We start from the raw sequence: 26,755 nt of genomic DNA, 5'->3' as shown, positions 1-26,755 counted from the left end.
TTCTGAAATGTGCCCTGCTATCTGTTTTCATGGAAAAAAGTAGACTCATTATCCTCATTGTCAGCTTCATGTTTTTTATTCTTGGACTCTTCTGGAGTAGAATTGTATGAATCTAACCCTTTCTTATCAACCATTCAGCTCATGCTCTACAATAAGCCAGTTTAGCTCCTGTCCTTTCTTCTGATTGGCTACTCCTTGGAAAAAGGTGTTGGTGGGGTTTTAGTGGAGTAACTCGAAACGGAGAAGTTTCTCTCTAGCTGTTTTATTTACACTCATTCACAGAGTCTTTGACTTGCAGTCAGTCACTGCGCTGACTCCACGTACAACATATTCAAGTTGAAGACTGCATTTCTGAATCAAAAACAATGTTAAAACGAACACTTTACACAGTAGGAAAAGCACAAGTGTGAATAATAAAAAATATGGACTGTTAAAATTTCCTCTGCTTTGGCTTCGGGGTCCTGGTATTGTTCATGCAGACTCATTGTCACAAACTAAACAGAGCCATCAGATATTTTTATACCAGTGTTTTACTATAATGTCAAGTAACATTTTTTTCTTCCTTTTTACTAAAAAAAACAAACAGTTATATGTGAAAGGTCTTTTATTTGGCAGCCAGAATGTAAAGGCATTTATTTTTTAGCACACACTTAATTTCCACATTGTGTTGACACTGATCACATGAAGACCAAATGTAACTGCAACAAGCCGTCAAGCCTGAAGTCTGTAACAAGACTTATTACTCAGTAACCAGACATTCTTGCTCCTCCTCTCGTATTCTCCCAGCTGCTCCTCTTGCTCTCTCCCTCTCCTCCTGCTCGTGTAGGGAGTTCTGCCCCGTGGTTTTGCCGTGCTGCTCCTTCAGGTGCCGACGTAAGGCGGGCTTGTGGGCAAAGTGGGCGTGACAGTAAGCGCAGCGATGAGGCCGCTCGCCACTGTGGAGGTTCATGTGGTCTATCAGAGTGGATTTTTGGGTGAACGTCTTGTAGCACAGGGGGCACTGGTGCGTTTTGCCGGCCCCTCTGTGCACGGCCATGTGCCGGGTGAGGTTCGTAGAGTGGTGGAAGTGCTTCCCGCAGCAGGGGCAGGCATAGAGCAGGTGAGTGGAGCGGGAGTGGATTGCGAGGGAATGGGCTGAAGGGAAAGTCATGTTGCAGTGCTCGCAGATTACAGGGCCAGCTACGCTGGAAGTAGACCCCACCACGGCAACCGACTCATCGCTGCCTTCGTTTGTTCCAACAGTCGTCAACCCTGAACTCCCTTCACCAGCACCACAAGCAGACTCTTCCAGGGAGAACTGGTTAAGACTGTTAGCGGGTATTGGTGAAACCTTTTCCCCCTGTGTGCTGCCCATGCTGAAGTCCAACTCTGGGATCTCAACTGTGACAATATTTCTTGATGCCCTCAGTCCTTCTTGGCTGTAGTCCAGGCCAAAGCCACCTCCAGCAGATGTAAGATACCAGAGATCCTGGTGTTGGGTGATGCCTATAGGTCTTTTCTCCTGAGATGACACCCACCTTTTTCTTTTTAAACCCCTCCCCCTTCCCCTTCCTCTGCTATGGCCAATATTAGTCTCAGAGATTCTTCGACTTAGAGCGCGGAGACTTTCTGCTGAAAACTCTCCAGAACTGAGACCTGCTGGATTCAAGTCATACTCGCCACTTTCTCCAATCACAACTTCTTCTGTCTCTGAGAAGTTGGCGCCTTGAGGTACCTCAGAGGGAGCTCCTTTTTCCTCCTCCCTGTCTCTGTCAGTGTGCTCATTTTCAGAAATATACACTCTTAACATATTGTAGTTCTCCTGTCTGGCCTCTTCATCCTCATCTGATGCATGGACCTGTAAGAGAAGTGCAGACTTGGTGAGGTGTCTAAGGCTACAACTAAAGATGCCCGGAAACTACCAGAATATCCATCAAAATACCCATGTGTGCTTCAGACTGCTTATTCCAAACCACTTTTAACACTACTCCCATAAAGGTGAGATCTGACGACCTGCCCATTACGCTTAATTATGATTTTTTTCAGGATTTTTCTTGTTCTTTCAAAAGAGTATTCTTTGCTTGAATAAATTAAATACCACTTTAGAAAAATAGGACACATGAGCAAAGGCTTCGGTAAATTGTGAGGATTTTTTTTTGTCATTATCCTTAAGGTCTTTTCCAGCTCTATTCATTAGGATGGACACCTCTGCAACCTTCATCTCCTTAATTGGACCACATGGCTCCAAGTAGCTTTAAGGGAAGCTGTTAGGACTGAAGTTCACTGAATGTTTCCAGGCTGCACCGTGAGTGATTAATCAGGGGGGTAACAGTGTAGCAGATACCAGAGGCCAAAACAGCTCCATCTCACAGGCTAACATTCCCCATGCTTGGCCTAAACCCGACCTCTGACCCTAAACCATAAAAGTGACAAACTAAACACTAAACACGTGCAAGAAGAACCTTTTCGTCTCCTTACAGAGCGATACGTCGGGGTGAGTTATGGCAGATTTTGGCAGGACTGTGCAGAACCAACAGGATAAGAAAGTTCAACCAAAGGATCATTTGTACAACTGAAAAATCAGAAACTACAACATGTTCTTTAGGATACAGAAATGACCACAAATATCATTTTTATTCTATTTTGAGTAAAAAAAAATGGACTGCCATCCTATTCCAATCTAATTTCCTATACCCCTCCTCACAGAGACATTTCTTCTGAGACTGCATCCCCTCTGAGGAGACATCTCCCCATGTCTCCACCATAAATCAGTACGCACACCAGAAACAGAGCAAAACTTAACTGAAAAAGAACAGCGTTCGAATATATATAGTGTTTGTAAGCCAAATTATATTTCAGAAAATGCTACAGTCAGGATAATTGACAGTATGATCTTTAATCTGTTAACCAATGCTAGAATAAGAACTAAATTTTTTGAATTACAAATAAACTACACTTTATTTTACTTTGTACAAAAATGAACTAAAGTAAAAAATATACAGGAAATGTGTAAACCAGCCCAGAGCCTTTGGTACATGACAGCAACATTCCGAGTGCAAGTCAGCTCTGTCGCCGACAGCATTCACTTAGCCGGCAAGGCGTCTTATTTTGAAAATTGACTGTGTTCTCTATGCAGTTTCTCTGTCTGACTTCCTGTCCACAAAAGGCCCCTATATGACAATTCAAATTCCCTAAAAGAAACACTGAAAGCAATAAAAACTAAACTGAAATGCACAAACCTAACCGGGAAGTGAACTGAAACCAAATTCACCTGAAAAATAAATAAATTAAAAAGAATAAAAAATGTAAAAGTAATGGGCTGCCTATATCCTCTTTACTGAGTAATAATGTTAGAAATTTTGTTATGATCGACTTTAAATTATCCTTAAAATTAATCTTTTTCCTTACTCACAGAAAAGTCAGTTAGTCTAAATTATTTTACCAGACATCATGACAACATCCTATGCACAAGTACAAGTGATCTAAAATGTTATTAGAAAAGGAAATACCTTAATGAAGCCCTCATCCAGTGCAGCACTGTCATCATGCAGCTGACTGCTTCCCTGAGCAGACAATTCGCCGTTGCTCTCCTCCACCGAGCGCACTACGGGGCTGTGGGAGTGCACAGGGGAAGGCTGCCTAGGTGGAGGTGATGCGACTGAATGGACACTGCCGCTGACGATCACTGGCCTGGTTTCAGTTTCCTCTGTGGGCGTCTAGAAAAAGGATAAAATTTGGATGTTTTACGCTGATGTCAGCATTGTTAATATGGAAATTTCCTGTAGCATATTTTATATCCTACAGTAGGTTATATATATCCTATAGGACATTTATATTTTTTGTGTCATTGTCAAATCAGTTTCTTGATGTAAAATTCACTGTTGCCAACAGGAGCAGCACTAATGGGATCCCCTTAAATTGATTTTTAGTTTTAGTGTCCTTATTTTCCTCTAAGTTAACGATTCTGTCACATGACGTCATGTTTCATACTGACAGACGATGGCGCTAAACGTGTTTTTAAAATTTTAAGCACTTCTTTTGTAAATCCAGCTTCACAGACAGTTTTACATCTATGTCGCATTTTGAGACCAGCGCCTGTAAATTAGCCTTTATATGTGTAACGTTTCATGTCCCCTTTAAGATAAGCAGTGTGTGATCTGGCGAAAATGTATGGCATCACTGTGTTGACATAGGGCGTTGTGTTGAAAAAATAAAAAGTGTGTTGTACAGCTCTCTCTGTGCCCTTTCACGTGATATACTACTCAATATAGTTGCTTGGAATTTAACCTTGGGTGCTTACAATAACACTCAAGGTTAAATGTTAACCCAATCAAGGTACTCAAAATTGTGGGTAGTATAACGTTTTTACTGATTTTCACATTTGGTGTGACCTTGACCTTGATATTGGTAGGCAGCTATAACAGCTGAACTTGATTTTCACCTAAATTAAACAGCTCGAGCTGTTATTGGTATCTACCATCTCACAAAATTTGAAAATTATATCTTGAAAACTGTGGATGCTAGACTGCCAAAAAACTGAGATAAATAAACTGAACCGAGTACATACAAACAGGATTACAGAAAATCTAGTAAAACTTTATCAAGTTTTGCAAGTTCTGAGAATGTGCACACAGCTTAGGGTGAAAAAGGTGCAAGATTTCCAGTTGAAAAACCTGTAATCAGAAAATAAAAAAATTATAGTTGGACTGCTTTACGTGCTAAATTACTAAATAAATATTAATAATTAAACTCCAGGTAAGAAAGCAGGAACAAATATAATTAATGTCTACTGACTGACCTTAGATTGACTGGGGTTCTTCAGCTGCACATATTTCTCCAGAGCTCCTCTGCAGCGCTCTACGATGTGCTCCATCTGTAGGTAGCTGGCAGCCGTCAGGTAGTTTACGATCTCCTCTGGGTTGAACTGCAGGATTCCAGTGTAGCAAGACTGAAGCAGATCACATACCACTGTGGAGCTGTACAGCATCGACACCTGGAGAAAAATCATGAACACAGAACAGCTTCATTTAATATGAATAGGAGCCATAATCTCACATGTGCTGATGGGGGCCTACCTGAAGCCTGGACGATGGGTTGAGGAGGAATTGATCTCTCAGGAAAGGTGAGCAGGCAGCCAGCACCACCTTATGTCCCCTGAACGTCTGGTTGTTACTGGCCACGATGGTGATGTCGCAGAAATGCTGGCGGGATCTCAGTGAATTCATGTGCTTCAGGGTCATGTTCCCATGTCCCGGGAGCCGGAAAAACACCAACTCCATCTTCTGAGGAGAAACAAGAATCTGTAGGTGATTTCACTTCGTTAAATACGTACAGGTGAGCCTTTCATAAAAGATTAACAACACAAATCAGTTATTAGACTCACACAGTGTAATGTGATGAGGGTTTAAGAAAGGATATCATATCACAGGTTTGTATTCTGTTTATACTCAAGTGTCCACACTACAAGGTCAATGCTGGGAGCAAAGATTTGGAAACCGAAATCCCAGCAGAGGATTGGAAATCAGCTTGTGCTGGGATGGATGGATGGATGGATGAATAGATAGACCAAGACAAGAGGGTAGGGCTGTTCGATATAACGATATATATCGGATGAGGATATAAAAACGTCGATCGTTTCATTTTACGCTATCGTTTGTTTTGTGCTGTTGCAAAATAAACTGTTTACGGCAATATTTTTTCATCGTTTTGATGGTCACTGTAGTGGCTATATTAATTTCCTAAAGTTCTCTCTTTCTCTTATATGTAATATAATCACACTAGGGACGGACAAGTGCCTGTTTTTATGCGTTGTCGTTAGCAACAACGACGGTAAAACCATCACGTGTCCGCTTGTTTATTTTCCACATAAACCTTTCACAATAAAGCTCAAGATCCTGTTGAGACTTTTCAAAATAAACTGAATTACGTGAAAGAGTATGCAGAGTATTTACCGATGAGAAGTAAAAAAAGGGCCGTCAAGTGCTAAAAAATAAACCTTAGACTCAAACGTTAGAACAGGCTTTTCCCTGCAGCACGCCGTGTAATAAATACTCAAAGAAAACGGCGGCCGTTACAACCTATGTCTAAAAATGTGTAGTTTAATGCATTGGTAAAACACTCGACTCTAGATACACGACGCCCAGCTGGAAACACTTCAGCTACCCGAGATTCACAGAATTTACAGAAAATGTAAAATTTTTGTGATTTATATCGTTCTCGGACGATAGATGTTTTATATCGGGATATGAGATTTTGGTCATATCGCACAGCCCTAACAATATGTATGAGTCTCAACAAACTCAAGAAAACTTCAGATCCATGAGAAACAACCCAAAGAGTACAAAGAGCTACTGAGATCTACTCAACACCTGAGGTGTGATCAAAATGTCCAGAAACCTGCCAGTAATAACCCTAAACCTGACTGATCTGCCCTTCGGGGTTATCATCTTCTGCACCTCTGATCTGGCCTCAGCCCAGCTGCTTTTTATGATAACTTCCTGACAGACACATTGCCCGCTCTTTCAACCTAACTGGATAACCCTAACTAGATATCGTTCAATACTTTTAAGTAATCAGGTAAAGTCTATGATTTTTTAAAATGTGCCTGTTCCCGGAAACTTTTCTCTGACTTCAAAGACACACTCATTAAAGACGCTCTTTTATATTGCTGGCTTTATTATTGGATAGCTGAAATGTGGTCCAATTATAGGAGTATTTTATGTATTATTTTTTTTCTAAATAAATATTTTCTGTAAATATTTTGTTTATAGAGGACTGACAGTGACAAAAAGCACCTCCTTCAGCTGCACATTTCATAAAAATCACACACACCTTCTGGTCTCAAAGTGTGTAACAAATGTGGAATGTGTTACAGATAATGAGATCAAACAAGGACAATGCAATACTGCCTATTGCCTAATAAAGGAAGCTTCCTAAAAAGAACAAAGCGCTGCAGAACAGGAATCAGCTGATGGTTTGTTTGAATAACAAATCTTTAAAGGGGAAATGAAACGAAGAGATCAAAGTGATGACTGTTAATCATCTGCTCAACTGACACTAGGATCAATTACTAATCTGTTATCAAAATAATCAGTTTCATTGATTGTTTTTTGCCTAACAAAAGGCCAAACATTCTCCAATACTCGCCAGCCAGTATTTTTTCTATACATCTTAGGGTTTTAGATTTTTAAGGTGGAAAAAAAAGTTCTGATACTTACTGGCCCATATTCTTTCTTTTGTTGGGTAACTGTTTCATGTTTAGATCTGTGATTATTGGTGTGAGAGAAAGAAATTAAAATGCCACATGACCATTAAAACCATTAATTTGGCAAATAATTGTCTGATTAATACCTTCTTATCTTCACAAAATCTAACTAATGTGAGTAAACTCCTTTTCTGTAAGACTGAGCTAACAGTCTTGAGTCTCCCCTGATTTCTTTATATTTTACTAGGAAAATGGGAAATGGGTGCAGCGATTTATTAAAATGTATGCAAACTTCCATGGAAAAGCAATAAAAAAGGGAAAAACAGAGCTTGTACATTCTAACAAGCTTTAAAGTCAACATTTGGTAAGATCAGGCTGAACTCTCTTAAGCAGGTTTTCTTGTAATTTATTTAAGTAGTCTTCAGGAATACTTCATGCTTACTAATGGCTCTTTGACAGCCACTTTTCCACTGATATAATTTCTGAACAGTAGATGAATCAACTGGGGGGGGGCAAATGCATCTCTCGGGTCCTCTGTCAGGTCTTTGTCGGACTTTCAGATACTGTCCAACAGCTGTAGATCGTTTTTTTCCTTCTTTGGACCTCTGTGTCTAGCTTAATCAATTTTTAAGGACACACTGCACACCAAGTCAAGCTATGCCAAGTCTTCAGCTAGTAACTTGTTAGGAATCACCTAGTTCATGCAAAAATAAAATTTCATATCTCTGAAAGTGTTATTTTTGGTACTTTTCATAGATTCGGCTAAAAAGAAACAGGAATAAATTATGCGTTAAAGCAACAGGCACCGGTAACAAACTGCCTCAAGATGAAATTTTAAATTGGTTCTTTGTTAAGTTGTCTGTTATGTGTAGAGACAACAATGGTTCATCCCTTAAGTTAGGAGCCTTTTTTAAATGCTCGAATGAGTCATAGGTCAGTCTTGAGTGGCTTAACAAACACCCGCAAAAAAGTTTGTCGGCAGACAGAGAGTAGCAGATAACAACAGACTCAATAAACTGAAGCCAGTAATGTTGTGGGTGTAGTCTCTGACAGAGGTTTCAGAAAGGAGGATACTGTCCCAGTTATGGTCAGTATTGGCCAATCCTTCACACCCTCTCCATCTTGTGCTGGACAGCCACAGCTGCTTTTTCACTCCACCATGATGGACCTCATAACCATTCCTACCAAGAGCCAACAAATATCACTTCTTTATCACACCTCACCTATTTTTACTTGTAATACCTTGTCTATACAGTAGGGGTGGGGGAAAAAAATCGATACTGTGTAGTATCGTGATATTTTGTTTGCTAATAATGTATCCATACAGGGACAGCAGAAATCGATATCTTGTTACAAAAAAGGTTTTTGTGGACTGGAACATGCTCTGACTTCAGAGCATTCAGATACAAAGTGAGTGAAAAAACAGAAGACAACATCCAAAGAAATATTTTAAAGAGTATTTCAGAAATCCTGGAGTACTATTGCTCAAGATCACTTTAATATAAATGACAAGAAAGCTTGGATCCTATAAAGAAATAACGGGTGGCTCAAGACTTTTGCATAGTACTGTCTCTCAAGATAATGACGACAAAATAAAGGATGAAAACTGGTCAGCACAATAAATATGTAGATTAAACATGCTTCTAGTGGCCAACAAAAAATAAGATCCATGGTAGGCGCAAATCAAACTGACAAGACAATTTAAAAAATCAGTGTTTGTAAATAGTGGTATAACACCAACTAAGGTTAAGAGGACCTATGGGACGAAATTATATAATGCTAGCTCACTTTAGTGACATGTTATATTAATGTAATCCACTAACTGATGTGATATAAACAGACTAATTATATCCACGCTGAAAAGTTAGACTGGCTAACATTTGAACTTGAAAAGCGGATATTAAAAAAAGCTTACCGTTTCATGAGTTTCAACAGTAGTGGAGCCTATAATAAACTAGTAAAGGTGATTATAAGCTGGCTATAACACACGTTTTTGTCCTCTTTTCATTCCAGTCCAGCTAGCTAACGTTAGCCACTCACTAACAGCTCGCTTTTCGTGTCGTCTCTCCAGTTGCAGCCAAACAAACAAAACCCCCTCAGTTATTGTCAAACTTTGTCGCCTGCTCACCTTCGCCTCTCCTCTCCTTGAATGCCTTGCGGGCTCTCCAGAAAGCAAATCGGAGTTTCTTTAAATGAAGCGACTGTTAAATGAGGAGATGCTAGCCGAACGGGAGCGCTGTCTGTTCATTCCTCCAGACGACACCAGCCTCTGCCTCGGTTTCTGTTTACTTTTCGGCCCCTTTATTTTTTTCGGAGGGGGGTGTAGAAAGCATACCTCGTGACAACAAACACAAACCGCCCCGTATTTCGCCGCTAAGCTGACTTTGAGTCTGTTTTCGCAAGCGACTTCGCCTCGCGGTCAGCCGTAAAACCAGATTACGTAGGCTGATTTCTGATCAGCGAGTTTTAAAAAAATTAATGGGCACCACCCCCCTCCCACCATCCATCGAGGGGCGGGGCTCCGGCCGTGACGCAGCACGCTCACATACGTTGACGGTCACTGGGAAACATGTCGGCTTCTGAGACAACGACAAAGGTAGCTAACGTACTGCAGCTGAAAACTGCATGCTAAAGGAATTTCTGTCTATTCGTCTACCTTTAAACTCCCCAGCTTACCGATACTGCATACTGCCAAGCTCCTCTTGATTTTACATGTCGATTATAATAGCTTTTTTTTTATTGAAACCTAGGCTGCACTGCTAGCAATGTTAGCCTGTAACAGTTTTGTGTTACCTGCAGGGTTACTCTTATCCAGATGATGTTTTGTTGCTGTTTTGTATTTATTGACCAGAAACCTTTGTAGCAATCCTCTGTATAGCAAGTATCGCACCTCGATCTGTTTTTAGGATATGTTTTTATTCGTAGTTGCTAGTTAGGAGCTTTTTTAAAGTAAATTTTGCACCAACGAGACATGGACACCAAAAGAATTTAAGCAGTCATAGTTTAAAATCCCGTTTTAAATTCACTTTTCTATTTGGTGCACTGCTTGAGTAAGGAGTTTTTCTTGGGTCGTGTAAAAAGCATCAATGGAATTACTGACTCATGGCGGCAGTTCATGTAACATAACAGAAAATTTCACCTATTGGCCGACAGGTTTATTTTGGAGAAGTGAAGGCCGAAAGTAGTGGGTTTTATTTTTTTACCTAAAATAACATTTGTGACAGTTTTGATTGTAATGCCAAAGAACAGACACAACACTTTTGAGATGAGTGATGCTGTGATGCTCACAGTATCCTCATATCCTTGTCCTGCTGCCCCTGGTTGAGGTCCTGTGTTGTTTGTCAGTAGGAAGCGTTTCTATCAAGAGAACTTGCTGGGCCCAAAAATATTACCATAAGGCCAGAGATAGAATGAGTGTAGTGGATACACATTTAGACCTCTAGAATGCATGTTTTTACATGTACACTGGTGTGAAAAAGGTTGTCAAAGTCCTGTAGCTAAATCCAATTGAGATGCTGTGTCAAGACATTAAAAAGGGGGTTCATTGTGGCTGAATTTCAACAAAACATTTAAGTGTAACAGACATACAAAAATAAAGGAAGGGGGACAATACTTTTTCAAGCAACTGTATATTTTGCATGCATGCAAATATACAATATAATTTCTTTGTGTATTTATTCTACCATCTTCGAGATGGTTGAACTGCAATCATTTCATTAAATCATTGAAATAAGAGCCTGTTCTATTATCAGTTTTACTCGTTTCACTTGTTTCTTGTTTTGTCCACCAGGAGCACCATGAAAATGACGAGTCAAAAACATCAGAGGAGTCATTAGCTGGGTCAAGTCAAACAAAGGAAGGTAAATCACCAGCTGGTTTATGCAGATTATGTTAATATTTGAAATATATTGAAAGACATTGTATTGGTTTGCAATTAAATGGCCTGTGAATGCCATTTGATCTCATATGAGTACAGTGAATTGTCATATTAAAGAAATCAGACTGAGATGTTTTGAGATTTATGACATGCTGCACATCATTACACTACCATCAAGCGGCAGATTGTAGCATTATGCCCAAGAAATGATTTCTCCTTGATAAACTTTAAAATTCTTGCACTCCGGATATTCCTCAGATAATGCAGCCTCCACCTCATCTGCTGCTGCCACCAAGACGGAGCCCATGGGTGTTATGTCATCACTGTTGTTGTCCCAGCAGCCCGGGAAGGATGCTTCCACAGTCAGAGAGGAAGGAGAACAATGGTCCCCTGCTGCCTCCCCCCAGAACAAACCTGCTGCTACAGGTGAGCTCAGATTGTGTTAGATGCTGTCGAAATTCTCTGCGTTGATTTCGTTGATTTAATCGGACTTAGTTTACAAACTGAGGAGATAATCCCTTTTGCTTTGATTTGTCAGGTCACACAGCAAATTCCCTTCTTTCGACGACCTCGTCGTCATTGTCGTCGTCTCCTTCCACGTCCTCGACTTTGTCTCCTGGCCGAGCAAAGATGAGCGTTTCAGGGCCTGGTAGCAGTAAATCTGTCCTTCCACCTGGTCCTCCATCCTCCTCCTCTTCTTCCTCTACAACAGCTGCTTCTTCTCCATCTGTTTCCCCTGCACCACCCAAGATCCATCGGGCGCGAAAGACCATGAACAGGCCTCCACCAGGGCAGGTGAGAGAGGAGCTACTCCTATTTGGTATGAATCATATTTGGTAAATTTCTTTTGATTCTTGAGTTTTAATGATTTATTATCTGGATTTCTACCAGTTGTTAAAGGTGCTTATTGTAAATTATTGTGTTTTAAAAATGACTTTAAACCTTTCAAACTGACTTAAAGCTGTCAAAAATTTAAATGCCTGTAGAGAAATCCCTGCTGTGTGTTTAACAGGGTTTAAAACTTGAGGAAATTGGATATCATTTAGGAAAACAATTATATTTTTGTTCCTTTCCAGATTGATAAGCATATCTGGACAGTGTTCTTAAACTCAGAAAGGATCAAAAGGATATTTGTACTTTAGGTTTCTGCTTCTATCACAAGTTTGGTCTTAAGTTGCATTTAAAATGATATTAATATACCTGCAAACACTCTGGCTAATTTTTCTCCTCAGATCAGTCAAATTGAGGGACCTGTTGCATCTGTGACTCCTTCAGGATCCTCAGCCAGCCTTTCTTCTCACTCTGAACCTGGTCAGTAGGTCTAAACTCACAGTAAATGAGTAAAATGAGCATTAACTACTGCTTTTCTTTAAAACTAAGCCTTGTCATGGTTTGCATCACATTGTTTTGCTTCTAAAGTTGCAAAGAGGAGGAGGCTGGATCCTTTATCAGACAGCACACCTGAGAGATCTGAAAATGTTTCCGATAACGCTCATACTGAGGTGAGACACTTGTTTTGGTTTTTGTTTTTTTTGGTTTAAATAACAGTTGTTTGTGGTCCATTTCATATCTGTCTCTCATCCTACTTTCAGGAAGGAAGCTCATTCCATAAAAAAGCAGAGTCTGAAATTGCACCCGGAAAGAGCATCAGCTCCGTGGGGAAGTCCGCGGAGGAAGTAGGCGAGAGAATTCAGATTTCTAGTCCGTCCAGGCGAGATTCTGAAAAGGTTTGAAGCCATCAAAAGTAAACCCACATTACACTGCTACAGTGTGTTTATGAGCCAAACTTTAAACTAAAGTAAACTAAGCTTCTTTTTTTTTTTTTTGCTTTACAGTTTGAAGATGGTGAAGAAGAAACAAGACAGCAAGCTAAAGACACAGAGAGGCCAGTAAACACCTCGGATCACGTGAGTAGCTTCTTGGCTTGATATTTGCTTTCTTGTTAGATACTTCTTTCCTCATTTTTGTATTAACTTCCTGTTTCATTACTGTATTTGCACCTGTACATGTGACTCTAGCCAGCATGGCCATGCATGTACTCTAGATATGCAGGGTTATCTACAGTGGCTTGCAAAAGTATTCGGCCCCCTTGAACTTTCCCACATTTTTTTCACATTACAGCCACAAACATGAATCAATTTTGTTGGAATTCCACGTGAAAGACCAACACAAAGTGGTGAACACGTGAGAAGTGGAACGAAAATCATACATGATTCCAAACATTTTTTACAAATAAATAACTGCAAAGTGGGGTGTGCGTAATTATCCAGCCCGCTTTGGTCTGAGTGCAGTCAGTTGTCCATAGACATTGTCTGATGAGTGCTAATGACTAAATAGAGTGCACCTAATGTCAGTACAAATACAGCTGCTCTGTGACGGCCTCAGAGGTTGCCTAAGAGAATATTGGGAGCAACAACACCATGAAGTCCAAAGAACACACCAGACAGGTCAGGGATAAAGTTATTGAGAAATTTAAAGCAGGCTTAGGCTACAAAAAGATTTCCCAAGCCTTGAACATCCCACGGAGCACTGTTCAAGCCATCATTCAGAAATGGAAGGAGTATGGCACAACTGTAAACCTACCAAGAAAGTTCAAGGGGGCCGAATACTTTTGCAAGCCACTGTACGTGTCGTGACAAATGTCTTTAGCTCAAATAAGCCATCAATAAGTTGCAGCGGGATCATTATTAAGGAGTTGGACCATGAAGATGCTGACACACTCAATATGTGCCATTAGACACTACTTCATGTTTAAAGTTGCTGTCTTGTCTGTAAACTGAGGAATTTGTACTTTTAAGGTAGATGTATTATGCTTATTTTCAATCCCATATATTTGTTCTTGGACTCTGTAATAGTCATTTTGCACACTATAAGAGAATCCATGGATGCAGCTCTTCATTTTATCCACCAGCAAGGTGTTCTAGCGCCTATTAAGTCAGCTTTCTTCTGATTGGCTGCTCTTCGTATAAACTAGTCTTTTAGCTTGAAACTTTAACAACCTCAAAAATGCAAACTTTGGTTGGAGTTTTAAAATAATCAGCCACTACTTAAAAACCCCACTATTTCACAAATGTTATATTTTTATATTCAGATGTTTATTTTTTATTTGTCTTTTACTTGCAGAGTTCAGAGTCTAAAACACAGAGAGTGGTCAGAGAGAGCGAAGAGTCTTCATGGCCACTGTCCGATCAGGACAAAGAGAGAAACGCGGCTGACGTCGTGGAGACAGAGGGAGGTGAGTGATGTCATCTACTTCCTACTCTCTGAACCACACTTATCTGTCAAAGAGATTGGTAACCTGAAACACGCTCCTTGAAATAAGAATTTTTTTAACAGTAAATTTTGAAAAATCCAGGCTCTTACAAAAAGCAAATTGGTCACAATTAAAAACAATGTGCCGCACTCATTCATACATCACTTTTGTATGCATAGAGGGTTTTAGTCGTTTATAATACACATCAATGCATGCATGTGGAAGGATTTAGTCAGTATCTTGCCCAAGGACATTTGCATACTGGAAAAGTTGTGAGAAAAACCACTAACCTGTCAGTTAGTGAAAATGAACATGAAGCAAAAAGCCAGAGAAACATATTGTGTTGCGCATTTGTTACACATTGGCATTAAGTGAAAAGTTAAAAGGATCATAGAAATGATCTAAGGCAGCTGTCAGATAATGCATAGAGTAGGCCGTCATCACAAACAGGACATATATGTAAAGAAAAGCTCTAAAGGACACCACTGCCACCTCAACCAGGACCTAAACACTCTTGTGAAGAGGAATCCTGTGTCCAGACTTGCAAAGATGCCACCCGCAGACTCAGACCTGTAATTAGAACCAAAGGTGTCTCTGAAAACATGTTTTCTGCTGATCAGTGAGAAAAGGTCTAAATGGCTTTTTCAAATTTCAGTGTTGTAAAGCATTAAAAGCTGTGTAGCATGAGTGAAGAGCATCATGTTCCAGTTCCTTTTAGTGCTTACAGTTTTTTTTTGTTGTTGTTTGGTTTGTCCTTGACAGGAAGGTCTGCAGAGTACACAGAGGTTCCCTTGGGTGCTCTGGACATCGCTGCTGCTGACAGTCTGACACTTTCTCCTCATCCGGGTAGGTGTAAGATGGATGTGTCGCTCTAAAGTAGATTATACAGGGGCAATAAAGTGGTGTTTACCTTTAATGATGCAATCTACTGCTTTGGTTGTACTGAGCAGTTCAATTAGAGCAGTAGAACAGTTACTTAACAGAGTGGAATTCATTTCCTTTAAAAAAGATTTATATTGGAAAACACCAAAATCACCCAATTATATTTTTCAAACCTAAGTATTGTCTTCTGTAACAGTTGAGGTTTAGATGACTTTAATGTTAACTGTTAAATCACAAGTCAAACCCTGCCCCTCCACTTTTGCAGATGGAAGTGATGCAGGAGACACGGAGCGGCTGGAAGAGCTCCCCCTGTGCAGCTGCAGGATGGAGGCTCCTCGGGTGGACAGCACCAGCCACCGTGTCAGCAGACAGTGCATGGCCACTGAGAGCATCGATGGAGAGGTTTGTCCCTGTGTTTGCTCTCTGTGTTTACCCTGCAGGTGGCTACTTTTCATTTTATAACATACAGTATTAATTGATTTCTTTAGCTCTGTGTGAGGTAAAGTATTCAACATTGGAAGACTTTTTATTTTTTTTAATTCTCAGTTTACTACATGTACAGATGCATTCAGGAAAATCAAAAGACTGTTTCTCTCTCACCTTAGTATAAAGAAGAATTTAGAAAAAATCTGAGCATTTCAGGGAATGTATAAAACTCAAACCTATGTACACTATGATAGCAGTGCGAGATATAAATCAGTAGAGCTGTGTACAAGGACAGTACTGAAAATGCACGCGTTATGTGTGTAGGGGTAAAAGAAAAGCCGATGAAAGCTGGATTTAAGATCAAGGGTAACTTTGATGTGGGAAAAAATTTGGAGGATCAAATATATGCTTTTCATCTGGATCCAGCTCAGACATTACTTTCTCTTTAGCAGTTATTATTATACAGCTGGGAAGTGCAAACAAAAATATGACCTAATAATTGTTCATAGTTTTTTCTCTCTCATTCTCTGCCTGTAAAACTGTGTAAAATGCAGTAGATGTCATTTTTTATGGCAATAACATCTTAAAAATATTTAATCTAACTCAGTAAAGGTTTCAGAAATCCTGGAGTTCATTTAAGTTCATTTTTTTCTCCTGTTGTGTTTGTCAGCTGCGAGCTTGCACCAATCGGACTATTAAGGGGGAGACCATGAGGCCGTCCAGTCGGGTTCCCCTGATGGTGCTTTGTGACGTCCATCGCTCACACATGGTCAAACACCACTGCTGTCCCGGCTGTGGATATTTCTGTATAGCGGTAAGTGTTAAAACCACCTGCTTTCATATTTGAAGACTCTAGAGTGTCTATCGAATGTGGTTTTGGCATCTTCTTACACAACAACCTGCGAGAATGTGGCTCAAGTTTGTTCCTGTAGAGTTTTACACGTGAACTGAAACCAAAGGAAGTGTTTACAGAACTTTAGACTTTAGATATTTCCTTAGTTCTTATTTCTCCTTCTCAGTTCTCCTGTATATCGTCTCTGATAATGGTCTTAGTCCTCTTTTTCTTCCTTCTCTCTTCTTGTTTATGCTTTTCTTCATCTGCCTCAGTATATTCTGTGCAGTAGACTTGTTTTTCCTCTTTGATATCTTTTTTTTTTTTTTTTAACATATCTGGTTTTATTCTTCTGCTTTATGCTCCTCTTTCAGGGCACATTTCTTGAGTGCTGCCCGGACCAGCGCATAGCTCACCGTTTCCACCGGGGGTGTGTGACGGTGCTGGGCGGTGGGCGCAGCAGAGCAAATGGCGGAGGCATGCTTTTCTGTCCCCATTGTGGCGAAGATGCCTCCGAGGCGCAGGAGGTCACTATCCGGTCGTTCGGCACGGCCTCCGCAACTACGGTCGTCACCATGTCTGCTTCCTCCACCACCACACCGTCTCTGCCACCATCTGTCCCCACGGGACCCTCTCTCACAGCCTCCACAGGTGGGATGAAGGATGGGAAGATGCCTGAAAGACCTGTCAGGTAAGGCTAAATGACATGGGAAATGTCAGAATTAAAAATGTGGGTTTTTTCTTTTTTCTTTTTTTGCTTCCATACTTTCCTGTCTTTTCAGTGCTCGTATGCGTAGTCACGGCTTGGTAACACCTGCAGTAGAGCAGCAGCAGCCTCCTCAACCTGTAGCCTCAGCTGCAACTGCAACCACCGTCCCCCCAGCAGAGGAGGGCGTGGACAGCGTAGGACCTTCGCTCTGCATGCCAAATGGGAAGCCAGTCAGCCCAAGTGCACTTCCACCTGGGCCCAGTAGGGCGGCGCTGCAAAAAGCCATTCTCACGCAGGACACAGAGAGGTTGGAGGCTTGATTTAAGTTGAATTATTTTCAGCTCCATCTGGTTAAAGAGCTGAATACCAGGCTGAAGCAGGTTTAGTTTCAGCTTTTTAGCTTCATTTGTTTCCTTAAAATATACACACAGCTCTCTTTTTATATTTTTTCCCCAAGCAGAGCATTCCTGTCATCTTCTGAAATCTCTTAATCTGTTTTCACAAGTGAACTTGGGGTTGGGCTTTATTTCACAGAGGTGCAAACTCAAATGTAGTATTCGCTAACGATAAATGCACCACTCTGTTATCTGCTCTGTTCACACATCGGGCTGTAGTGTGTGTAAAAACTGCTTTAAACTTGCACAGAAAGATGATACATTGCTGTAAATGCAGGCATAAACATCTTCCATCACTGTTTGCTCAAAATCTTCCAAAAACAGTGGCTAATTACAAATGGCTTTCTCTGAAAAACTAAATCGCTGGTTGTTTTGAGGCCAAATTGGTAAATTACTGCTTTTCATTTGCCAGGAGGAAGAAACTGAGGTTCCACCCTCGTCAGCTCTACCCTGCCGCCAAGCAAGGAGAGGTGCAGAGAGTCCTGCTCATGCTCAGTGAGTGGCGAAAACTGCAGCGCTTCCACTGTGCTCCTTTATATTTCGACTTGTATACTTTGACAAAAATGGTTGTTGCCTGTTCTTTTAATAGGTATTCATCATGATAGAGTTCATTATGTAATCAGCTTACAATCAGTTTAAATTCCACAATCAAAGAAAATGTTACATATGAACACACTAAAGAAAATAAACAGGCACGGAAGTGCTGTTACTCCATCACATCACATGTAAACTATTGCCCTGAAATCTTCAGAGTGAAAAGAAAGCAAACACATGACCACTAGTTATCTATTAAGTGTGTGTGTGTGTGTGTGTGTGTGTCCCAGTGGAGGGTATCGATCCAACGTACCAGCCGGACTCTCAGAACAGGCGCTCCGCTCTTCACGCTGCAGCTCAGAGAGGTCTGCTGGAAGTCTGCTACATGCTGATACAGGTGAGAAATGAATCGCCTGGTTACACTTGTCTTTGCTTCTTTCATCTGTTGATGTGAGCTTACTCGTTTTCTATGAGGCTGCAAATAGAGCTTACTTTTGAAATTTCAAAATTAGTATAGTTTGTATAGTTTAGCAATGGAAAGAAAAAGCTGGCATGCTTTTTAAGAATCCCAGATGAGTCATAGAGATGGTTGCTTTTTCTGATTAATGGCCCAAAACATAAAGATAACTCTTGCACTGAACAGCCTTTTTTTTAAATTTTATGGTGCTGTTTCCATCTGATCCTTTCAGCTCTGCATTTTCACAAACAATTAACCATTTAAAAATGAAAATGGGCACACATCATTGCTTTTAGGATGTGCCGAAATTAAAGTATTTCATTTAAATATTACACTTGATTCCACACTGACAGGCTGGTGCTCAAGTTGATGCCCAGGACAAGGACCTGAGGACTCCTCTGTTGGAGGCTATCATCAACAATCACATTGAGGTGGCTCGCTACCTGGTCCAGAATGGCGCCTGCGTCTATCACGTTGTAAGTGTCTCCAAACAAATAACTGTGAACCATAAGAGGTTTGCTGGATATGGATTTTTGTTTTTTAAATAAATGATTATTATTTATTTATTTATTTTATTTAATTTTTTTAATATATCATTGTTCATCAGGAGGAGGATGGATATACTGGCCTCCACCATGCTGCCAAGCTGGGAAACCTTGAGACTGTCAACATGCTTCTGGAGACGGGGCAGGTTGATGTGAATGCACAGGTAAAGCAAGATCCTGGATGTCTATTTTAAAGGAGCAAGATAGCATTTTTGTCTGCCATCACTTACTTTCTCCCTCTTCAATGAAAATTTCAGCCTTTTCCTGACAAGGAAATGATTTGATTAGACTTTGTAAAATAGCCAGAGATTGAACCACCAACCTTCTACATGGCATATGATTCGCTCTGTTATCCACTCCCGACTCTTCCTGTGGGCTTGTTTCAGGACAGCGGGGGCTGGACGCCAATCATCTGGGCCGCAGAGCACAAACACGTCAATGTGATCAAAGCGCTGCTGAACAGAGGAGCTGACGTCACCATCAATGATAAGGTAGATTTCTACCATAAACTCTGCAAAAGTACACGATACAACGTCTTTGTGCAAGCAGGTGGAGTCGCTCCCTGCTTGGCTTTAGCAAGAATGCAAATTTTAGGCATTAGCCTCACTTTTAAGCCATATTAAATGTTATTGGATTTTCCTAAATTCAGATTAGGACTTTGGAGGGAGGAGTGCATCCACAGCTTAGATAATGGAAACATGTTTAAGCATTATGAAGTGGTTAAACAATTTCCTAGCTCATTGGTGTGAGAGACCACATAGATGCAGTTGTATGAACATATTTCAGGTTTTTACTTTAAACAGTCACGTCTTTCCCATCAGGAGCTGAATGTTTGTCTCCACTGGGCGGCGTATGCAGGAAATGTGGATATAGCAGAGCTGGTGTTGAACGCCGGCTGCTCCCTCTCCTCTGTTAACGTACACGGAGACACACCACTCCACATCGCTGCCAGAGAGGGCTACTTGGAATGTGTTACGTGAGTTTATATACATCTGCTTTTATCCATCAACACATTTAAGGAAATTGGAGACATTTTGCTACAGTTGGTTGGACATGAACTTGTTTTCTCTGGGTTTTTGTTTTGTGCAGGTTGTTCCTGTCCAGAGGTGCAGACATAGACATCATGAACAGGGAGGGAGACACACCTCTTACATTGGCGCGAACTGACACACCAGTGTGGGTGTCACTCCAAATCAACAGGAAACTGCGAAGGGGAATAACCAATCGCATGCTTCGGACGGAAAGAATCATCTGCAGGTAGGTGTTTTGGGTCGATAATGTGTTGTTTACATGAAAATAATCAGCAGTGCAAATTCAAGGATACAATTTCTTGCCAAGATGGATGTAAGAGCTAGTATTTGGTACTACAAAGAAGTGGAACCCCAAATACAGCGATGAAAGCTCCACTTTTATTTGGTTTTCTAAAATGTTAACAGAAACATGAAAAAAATCCCTGCTTAAGTCTACCCCTAAATAAAAAATCCATGACTCAGATTGCATAATGAGGTATGTTGTCACATTGGTTCTGTATGTTGCAATATATTTTTAATAGATGAGACTTTGAGAATTGGACTCTATTTAACCCTTTCATGCATGAACTATGATAACATCAATCCAGATTTTTTTCTTAAGTATTTTTATTCCTCTTTAGGCATGTAAAAAAGATTTTCGAACTTACTTTCCATATAGTTTTTTACATGTCCACTTACACATGTCCACTGGCTGACCAGTGGGTAGCAGGGTATCGACTGACACATCAGTGTCCAATGTAGTGGTTTCTGTGCAAGTATACCATCAACACTGACACAAATGCAAGAAAACAGCCGTTGAATAGCTGTCCACTGTAGTGACCACTATGCGTAAGTTGAAACCTATCACACTGTGTACTTAAGTCTATGCTAGGCACACCCACCATTTATCTGGCAGCTCAATGCCAGGCTCACGCCCCAAAACCATTTTAGTTTTGGTATCAAGAGCCATGAGTGCATCATGTATGCTAAATGATGTGATTTATGATTAGGTCCAGGGGACTTCCCATGGTCGATCAGTGGGGAAACATGCAGATTAAGCTTTTTGCTTTGTGTGTCAGTGACATCGCACAGGGCTACGAGAATGTTCCAATCCCCTGCGTGAATTCGGTGGATGATGAAGGATGTCCATCGGATTACAAATACGTTTCAGAAAACTGTGAAACTTCAGCAATGAACATAGACCGTAATATCACACACTTACAGGTAACTTCATTTTGTCTCCACACAACAGAACTTTTATTTAGAAAAATGTATTCTTCATTTTTCCTTGTTTTGTTTTTTTCTCCCCCTTCAGCACTGTAGTTGCACTGATGACTGCTCATCTAGCAACTGCCTCTGTGGACAGCTCAGCATCCGCTGCTGGTATGACAAGGTAACAAACTGTCTGGGGAAAAAATACCATCATAATCATTAGCAGCAGATTTCATATGAAGTTAAATTGGCAGAGTTATTCTTATTCTATCATATTTTTTTTCACCTCTTTTTCTGTTACAAGGATCAACGGCTGCTTCAGGAGTTCAACAAAATCGAACCTCCACTAATTTTCGAATGCAACATGGCTTGCTCTTGTTATCGAACGTGCAAGAACAGGGTGGTCCAGGCAGGGATCAAGTGAGTATCAGCAATTAAAGAAATGCATAAATCTCAGCCAGATTACACGTCAGACTACAAACCGACACCGAATAATCTTAACCTCATATCATCTGGAGAGATTTCTAACAAATAAACTCAACTGCTAAAGTTTTGATTGGGGGGGGAAAAAATGATTCTTCTCTTGTGCAGTAATCAACAACCTGCTGACCATCTTTCTACATCTTGCTGAGGGCAGCAATGGTAAAGCAATAATTATTAATCACTCTGCACCTGAGTCAGTCACAGATGTTTAACAGTGCAGAGGCAGCCATGTGTTGCAAATAGCCATCACTGGCTTTTTTTCTTTTTCCCCCCCGGTTGATGAGTGTCTGCTTGATACTTCACCCTTAACCCTATTTTTTTCATCTTTCCTCCTCAGAGTTCGTTTGCAGCTGTACAGGACAGAGAAGATGGGCTGGGGAGTTCGAGCTCTGCAGGACATTCCACAGGGAAGCTTCATCTGCGAGTAAGAGGAAAAAAAACCCTCTGCTGGCACACACTAGGCTGCTTTTCTGTGAAAAGCTAGAGGTTAAAAAAATGAAGCTTACCTTCCTCTTTCTGCACAGATATGTTGGAGAGCTGATCTCAGATGCAGAAGCAGATGTTAGAGAGGATGACTCCTACCTGTTTGACCTGGACAACAAGGTGAACCTTCTTAAATTGTGTATTTCAAAACATGGACATCATGTGGGGAAAACGGAAAGAGGGGGCACACAGCTTATTAACTGTATAATTATTAATCAAAAACTATGAAGTAAATAATTGACCAAGTCTTAATCTTGTGTTTGGAAGGTTAGGGTTTAACCCCCTTTCTTGTGTTGACACTGATTCTAAAAATATGAAGATACTTTTATCGTGGTACTTTGAATTTATGATTGTGTTGTAGTATTTTAAATTGTATTTACTAATTTAATAGGAATAAATATGCCCATAGCAGAAATAAATGTCTGCTATGATTTCCTCAACTGTCTTTTTTTTTCTGTATAGGATGGGGAGGTGTATTGCATCGATGCCCGGTATTACGGCAACATCAGCCGCTTCATCAACCACCTGTGTGACCCAAACCTCATCCCAGTACGTGTGTTCATGCTCCATCAGGACCTGCGATTTCCTCGCATTGCCTTCTTTAGCTCCAGAGACATCCTCAGTGGGCAGGAGCTGGGGTAAGAAGTCATAAGTGCCTGGTTGGACCTTAAAGTTGTGGTCAAGAGTTTACATGCACTCATCATGGGCAAGAATTGGGTTAATCCAAGAAGAATAATTGTAGATTTACATCAGCTGGGAATGGCTGTCATAGCAGTTTCGAACAACTGCTATGACAGATCATCTTAGGTTTTCATCTATAGGTTTTCATCTTGTGAATAACTTGATCATCTTTTCAAACAACTGTGCTGTACGGAAGTACAGTGGATCTCTCTGTCACCCTCAGGTGAGAAAAAATTCTTAGGATGTTTGGAATAACCAGGAACCAACTGCCATGAACCAGAAACTCCTGGTATCCGGTCTTTAAGTGATGACATATGAACTTTGTCACATATGAGCTTCCAGGTCCAAACTACTCTGTTTATTAAAGCTGTTGTGTTTTTAAACATGTTTTAATGCTTTGTATCTTGTTCCGTGTAATCTGAACAAGCCCCTAAAAACAGTCAGCGATCACTGTCGGCCTCTCTCGGTTTTTATTACACTAATCATTTTAAAGCTCAGTTTTTAAAACCTTACGATGTAACTACAGCTCAGCTCATGCTGCAGTGTTTTAATGACTAACCTCTTATTGCGGATGGATTATCTCAGTTAATCTCCTGACTCAAGTTTGGTCCGTTTACAATCCTGCCATGCAGTTGCATTTGTTCCTAACCATCGGAAACCCTCGCGTTAACTTTTATAGAGTGGAAAAAAGTTGGTGTTCATCCTCCAGCTTCACTGTTTTTACATTATGAAAAAAGAAATTAAATTACCATAACTGTACACTTGCCCATGAAAAGTGTATGTGAACTAAATTGAACACAACTGTGTGTAATTTATTTCCTGCTTAGTTGAGCCCTCTTTTCTTTCTGTTATCTGGAAATCTATTCTAATGGTCTGTCTTCTGATTGGTCCTTAGGTTTGACTACGGAGATCGGTTTTGGGACATTAAGAGCAAATATTTCACCTGTCAGTGCGGCTCGGAGAAATGCAAACATTCTGCCGAAGCTATCGCCTTGGAGCAGAGCCGGCTAGCTCGGCTGGAGGCCGGCCCAGAATCAGGAGCTGACTGTGGGCTGACCATGCTAGGGAACTCTTAAACAAAACAAAAAAAAAGACACTTACCCATGGGGCCTTTGGATTAACCCCTTCTGTTGCATACACTAGTAATGGAAATACATCATAGCGGGGCTACATCTTCATTCATCATTCAGTTTTATATCTAAGGTGCTGTGTGTTTTTCTACTTGAACTGCAATTTCTTTTCCTGAAGCTGTCAACAGCCACTTTATCTTGTCGAGGATTTGGGCCGGAAGATTTTTTTTACCATGTAGGAGTTTGGAGAAAGAAATGACAGAGGTCTTGTAATTCTTTACGCACAGTATTTTAACTGTAAATCATAATGTACTCATGCCTTGACTCTTTGCGTGTTAGCAGTCTGCCATCATGTACCAGTCATATATACAAACATGTATTTTATACTTTTTCTTTTTTTTTTTTTGTTTCTCTTGTGCCAACAAGTCATGCATTTTGATACAGAGCAGTAATGGTTCGGGTGTTTACCCATGCTGGACCGAGTAAGGTTGTTTTTGATTACCATGTTAGCTTTGTTTTGTTTTGTTTTTTTTGTTTTGTTTTTTTTATACCTGCTGTTTACTGTCACATGTAGTGTAATAAAATAACTCGTGAGTTGACTTCTGTGCTGTGGCTTTATTAAAATTAAGAATCACGGCCTACACATGTTTAAAGTCACTTGATTAATTTGTTTTATTTGTGCTCAGCCTTGACTTTGTCTGGTTTTTGGTTTCCTAGTTTCTGTTTTAACAACAAAGGCCCTTTAGACAATAATGCAAAGCAAGAGGAGTGGGAAGCAGGACTGGGTATGATCAGATGTGAAGATTAAAGGTGGAAGTCTCACTCTGAGCAAATTCAATTTCAACACAGAAGAGACTCCACACTAATGTCTACAAGTCCAATTTAAAATCACCAGTTATTCTAAGAGGCAAGACACACAGACACATAAACACAATGGCTGCAGACCTTTGCTGCCCCCTAACAAAAATGCTAGCTCTCACTGGAAGATAATAGGACACACACACAAGTGTCATTTATTTATTTATTAGACAAAGCACAGCTCTGGCTCGGTGAAGGAAACACTTGTACGCATTTTAAAAACCCAACAAATCTAAACATTTTTACTAGGACTACACACGCAATGACAAGGCTAAAAAAGGGCTAAAAATAAGATTTTTTGAAAAGCTTCGACTGAATTATTTCTCTTTATGTATTGATTTTAGTCATGCCAAAGTATTACCATAGACCTCTACCATTACACTATGCAGAGCGAGTCCTCTTGTTAATAAACAATCTTTGGTCCACCGCGCAGGTGCGCATCCCTCAGCAGGTGCGCGTGCAGCGTCATTCCCTGGTTACAGCTGCCAGGAAGAAAAAGATTTCTTCAGTCATTAGTTGCAATGTCCGCGCTAACGCGGCGAAGCTCCCTCGGAAAAAGTCGGTTTTAGCTTCTTGTTTGTTTTAAGCTCGCAGTGTGTAGAAGAAGTTGCGTTTTATGAGTAAGGAGGAACAGGTGGAGGTCCAGGCGGAACATGGCTAAAAAAAGACAAGAAGAGGAAAATCCGAACTCCGAATACGGTGAGCTGACGTCGGCCGTTGGTGTTCTCAGAGGATCTGCTTTCAGCGTTAAAGTAAAAATTTCCAAAGGCAGCTGAGAAAACTCTTAAATGAACGAGTTTAGAGTTAAATACTTTGTGAGAGCTGTGTTCATTTTTTGTGTCACGCCATTTATTTATTTTTTTGAGTTTTAAGTTAAACTTTCTAACTTTTTATTTTTATTTTTATTTTTTTAATGAAGTGGTTATTAGCATAAACCCACTGTTTCTAACGTGGATTTTTTTTAATGACTGTTAGGTCGTTAAAGTTCAGTGATATCTTAATTATCTTCCTGTTTAACAGTAGGCCGTGTGTTTTTACCCGTGTGCCAATATTAGTCTAATCAAACTGTTTTATTGTTTTACAGATAACCTAGTTTTAAAATGTTGTGACAGTTTTATTACTGATAAATCAGGACACCTCAGAAACCTGACTCTAAGAAAAAAGACAGTATCCAATGGGAGAAATAAGAAGGCTAAAATAGTTTTAAATAATTGCATCCTGTCCTTTAAAATTTCTTCCATTATTAATGTAATGCTTAGATTTAATCACAGTGTCAGTTGAGCATGGCCTTATGGTCAAATGTGTTAACTGTGTAGTGTTGGGGTTCGAAGGATTAGATACTAACTAACTAAATACTTGATTATCTCTCATCTAAATACCAGTTTGTTCTCCCTGATGAGAATCCTCAGTTATTTAGGCTTGAAAGTTGCCTAAATTAATGTTTTATCATGAAAATATGTGCAGTTTATTTCTATAATGATCAGTTAACATTGTTTCATATTGGGGCGAATGTACACATAAGCACTATTGGTCTGCATAGTGTAAAAGCAGGGAGTCTGTGTTGCATTAGTTAACAGATTGTGGCCTTGTGGCTTGTGATTGTGGTTTGCACACAAACTCTAAAACTGGAGATGCTTAGATTCTTAAGACAAATTCTGTTGCTGCTGATGAAAACGTTTTGTCCACTTCACCTTGTGGAACGGAGTCTGCTCTGTTGGAGTACGTCATGAGTCTGTTGGCACTCTGGCAGGTTTGATAAGGCTACAATAAACAAACCCTCCCTGGAGGTAAACATACATGGATGGATGGATTTCATGTCCTTCCATATAAGATGTAAAAACCAGGTGACCACAGCATCACTGGCA

General features: G+C 40.3%; 3 protein-coding genes across 7 annotated transcripts in view; 2 read left to right on the top strand and 1 right to left on the bottom strand.

The window, feature by feature from the left end:
• Positions 1-246: 246 nt before the first annotated feature.
• LOC102200163 (zinc finger and BTB domain-containing protein 12-like) lies at positions 247-9,649 on the bottom strand. 2 transcript variants are annotated; one of them, XM_005748676.1, is made up of 5 exons: positions 9,312-9,649; positions 5,055-5,261; positions 4,778-4,972; positions 3,489-3,695; positions 247-1,837 (listed from the first exon to the last, which is right to left on the bottom strand). In XM_005748676.1, the coding sequence occupies exons 2-5, from the start codon at positions 5,256-5,258 to the stop codon at positions 740-742; spliced, it is 1,704 nt and encodes a 567-aa protein (XP_005748733.1). In that variant the 5' UTR covers positions 5,259-5,261; positions 9,312-9,649; the 3' UTR covers positions 247-739. The 2 variants fall into 2 exon arrangements, with proteins under 2 accessions (XP_005748733.1, XP_005748734.1); XM_005748677.2 differs by having other exon boundaries at positions 5,055-5,258.
• A 59-nt stretch (positions 9,650-9,708) lies between these two features.
• Positions 9,709-24,624, top strand: ehmt2 (euchromatic histone-lysine N-methyltransferase 2). Of its 2 annotated transcripts, none has more exons than XM_005748678.1 (28): positions 9,709-9,779; positions 10,974-11,043; positions 11,319-11,486; positions 11,599-11,855; positions 12,293-12,371; positions 12,480-12,562; positions 12,653-12,787; positions 12,896-12,967; positions 14,184-14,295; positions 15,076-15,159; positions 15,461-15,597; positions 16,292-16,435; positions 16,828-17,144; positions 17,236-17,469; positions 17,970-18,052; positions 18,382-18,488; positions 18,902-19,024; positions 19,156-19,257; positions 19,480-19,584; positions 19,915-20,069; positions 20,183-20,350; positions 21,183-21,327; positions 21,419-21,496; positions 21,620-21,735; positions 22,136-22,222; positions 22,323-22,401; positions 22,744-22,919; positions 23,858-24,624. In XM_005748678.1, exons 1-28 carry the CDS (start codon positions 9,753-9,755, stop codon positions 24,036-24,038), a joined length of 3,624 nt encoding a protein of 1,207 aa, XP_005748735.1. In that variant the 5' UTR covers positions 9,709-9,752; the 3' UTR covers positions 24,039-24,624. The 2 variants fall into 2 exon arrangements, with proteins under 2 accessions (XP_005748735.1, XP_013770273.1); XM_013914819.1 differs by having other exon boundaries at positions 19,897-20,069.
• Positions 24,625-25,322: 698 nt separating this feature from the next.
• slc44a4 (solute carrier family 44 member 4) overlaps positions 25,323-26,755 on the top strand; it is a 15,981-nt gene continuing 14,548 nt past the window's right edge. For all 3 annotated transcript variants that reach the window (XM_005748675.2, XM_005748674.2, XM_005748673.2), the window contains exon 1: positions 25,323-25,589. In XM_005748675.2, the coding sequence (XP_005748732.1) occupies positions 25,544-25,589 (46 nt within the window). In that variant the 5' untranslated portion in view covers positions 25,323-25,543. The remainder of the gene's footprint in view (positions 25,590-26,755) is intronic.

This window comes from Pundamilia nyererei, unplaced genomic scaffold (assembly GCF_000239375.1).
Source record: "Pundamilia nyererei isolate P.nyererei 1_Seehausen unplaced genomic scaffold, PunNye1.0 scaffold00226, whole genome shotgun sequence".
Taxonomy (NCBI): domain Eukaryota; kingdom Metazoa; phylum Chordata; class Actinopteri; order Cichliformes; family Cichlidae; genus Pundamilia; species Pundamilia nyererei.
The sequence above is the reverse complement of the archived record's forward strand: the minus strand, read 5'-3'. Positions and strand labels throughout refer to the sequence as shown.

What these genes read in the sequence shown, in the direction of transcription:
- LOC102200163 (XM_005748676.1), bottom strand. Translation starts at nt 5,258, where the DNA reads ATGGAGTTGGTGTTTTTCCGGCTCCCGGGACATGGGAACATGACCCTG. An exon ending in ACCCATCGTCCAGGCTTCAG is followed by an intron (nt 4,973 to 5,054) that starts GTAGGCCCCCAT and finishes ATTTTTCTCCAG; the next exon opens with GTGTCGATGCTGTACAGCTC. An exon ending in AGAACCCCAGTCAATCTAAG is followed by an intron (nt 3,696 to 4,777) that starts GTCAGTCAGTAG and finishes TCCTTTTTCTAG; the next exon opens with ACGCCCACAGAGGAAACTGA.
- ehmt2 (XM_013914819.1), top strand. Translation starts at nt 9,753, where the DNA reads ATGTCGGCTTCTGAGACAACGACAAAG. An exon ending in CGTCGTGGAGACAGAGGGAG is followed by an intron (nt 14,296 to 15,075) that starts GTGAGTGATGTC and finishes TGTCCTTGACAG; the next exon opens with GAAGGTCTGCAGAGTACACA. An exon ending in AGGTTGATGTGAATGCACAG is followed by an intron (nt 19,258 to 19,479) that starts GTAAAGCAAGAT and finishes GGCTTGTTTCAG; the next exon opens with GACAGCGGGGGCTGGACGCC.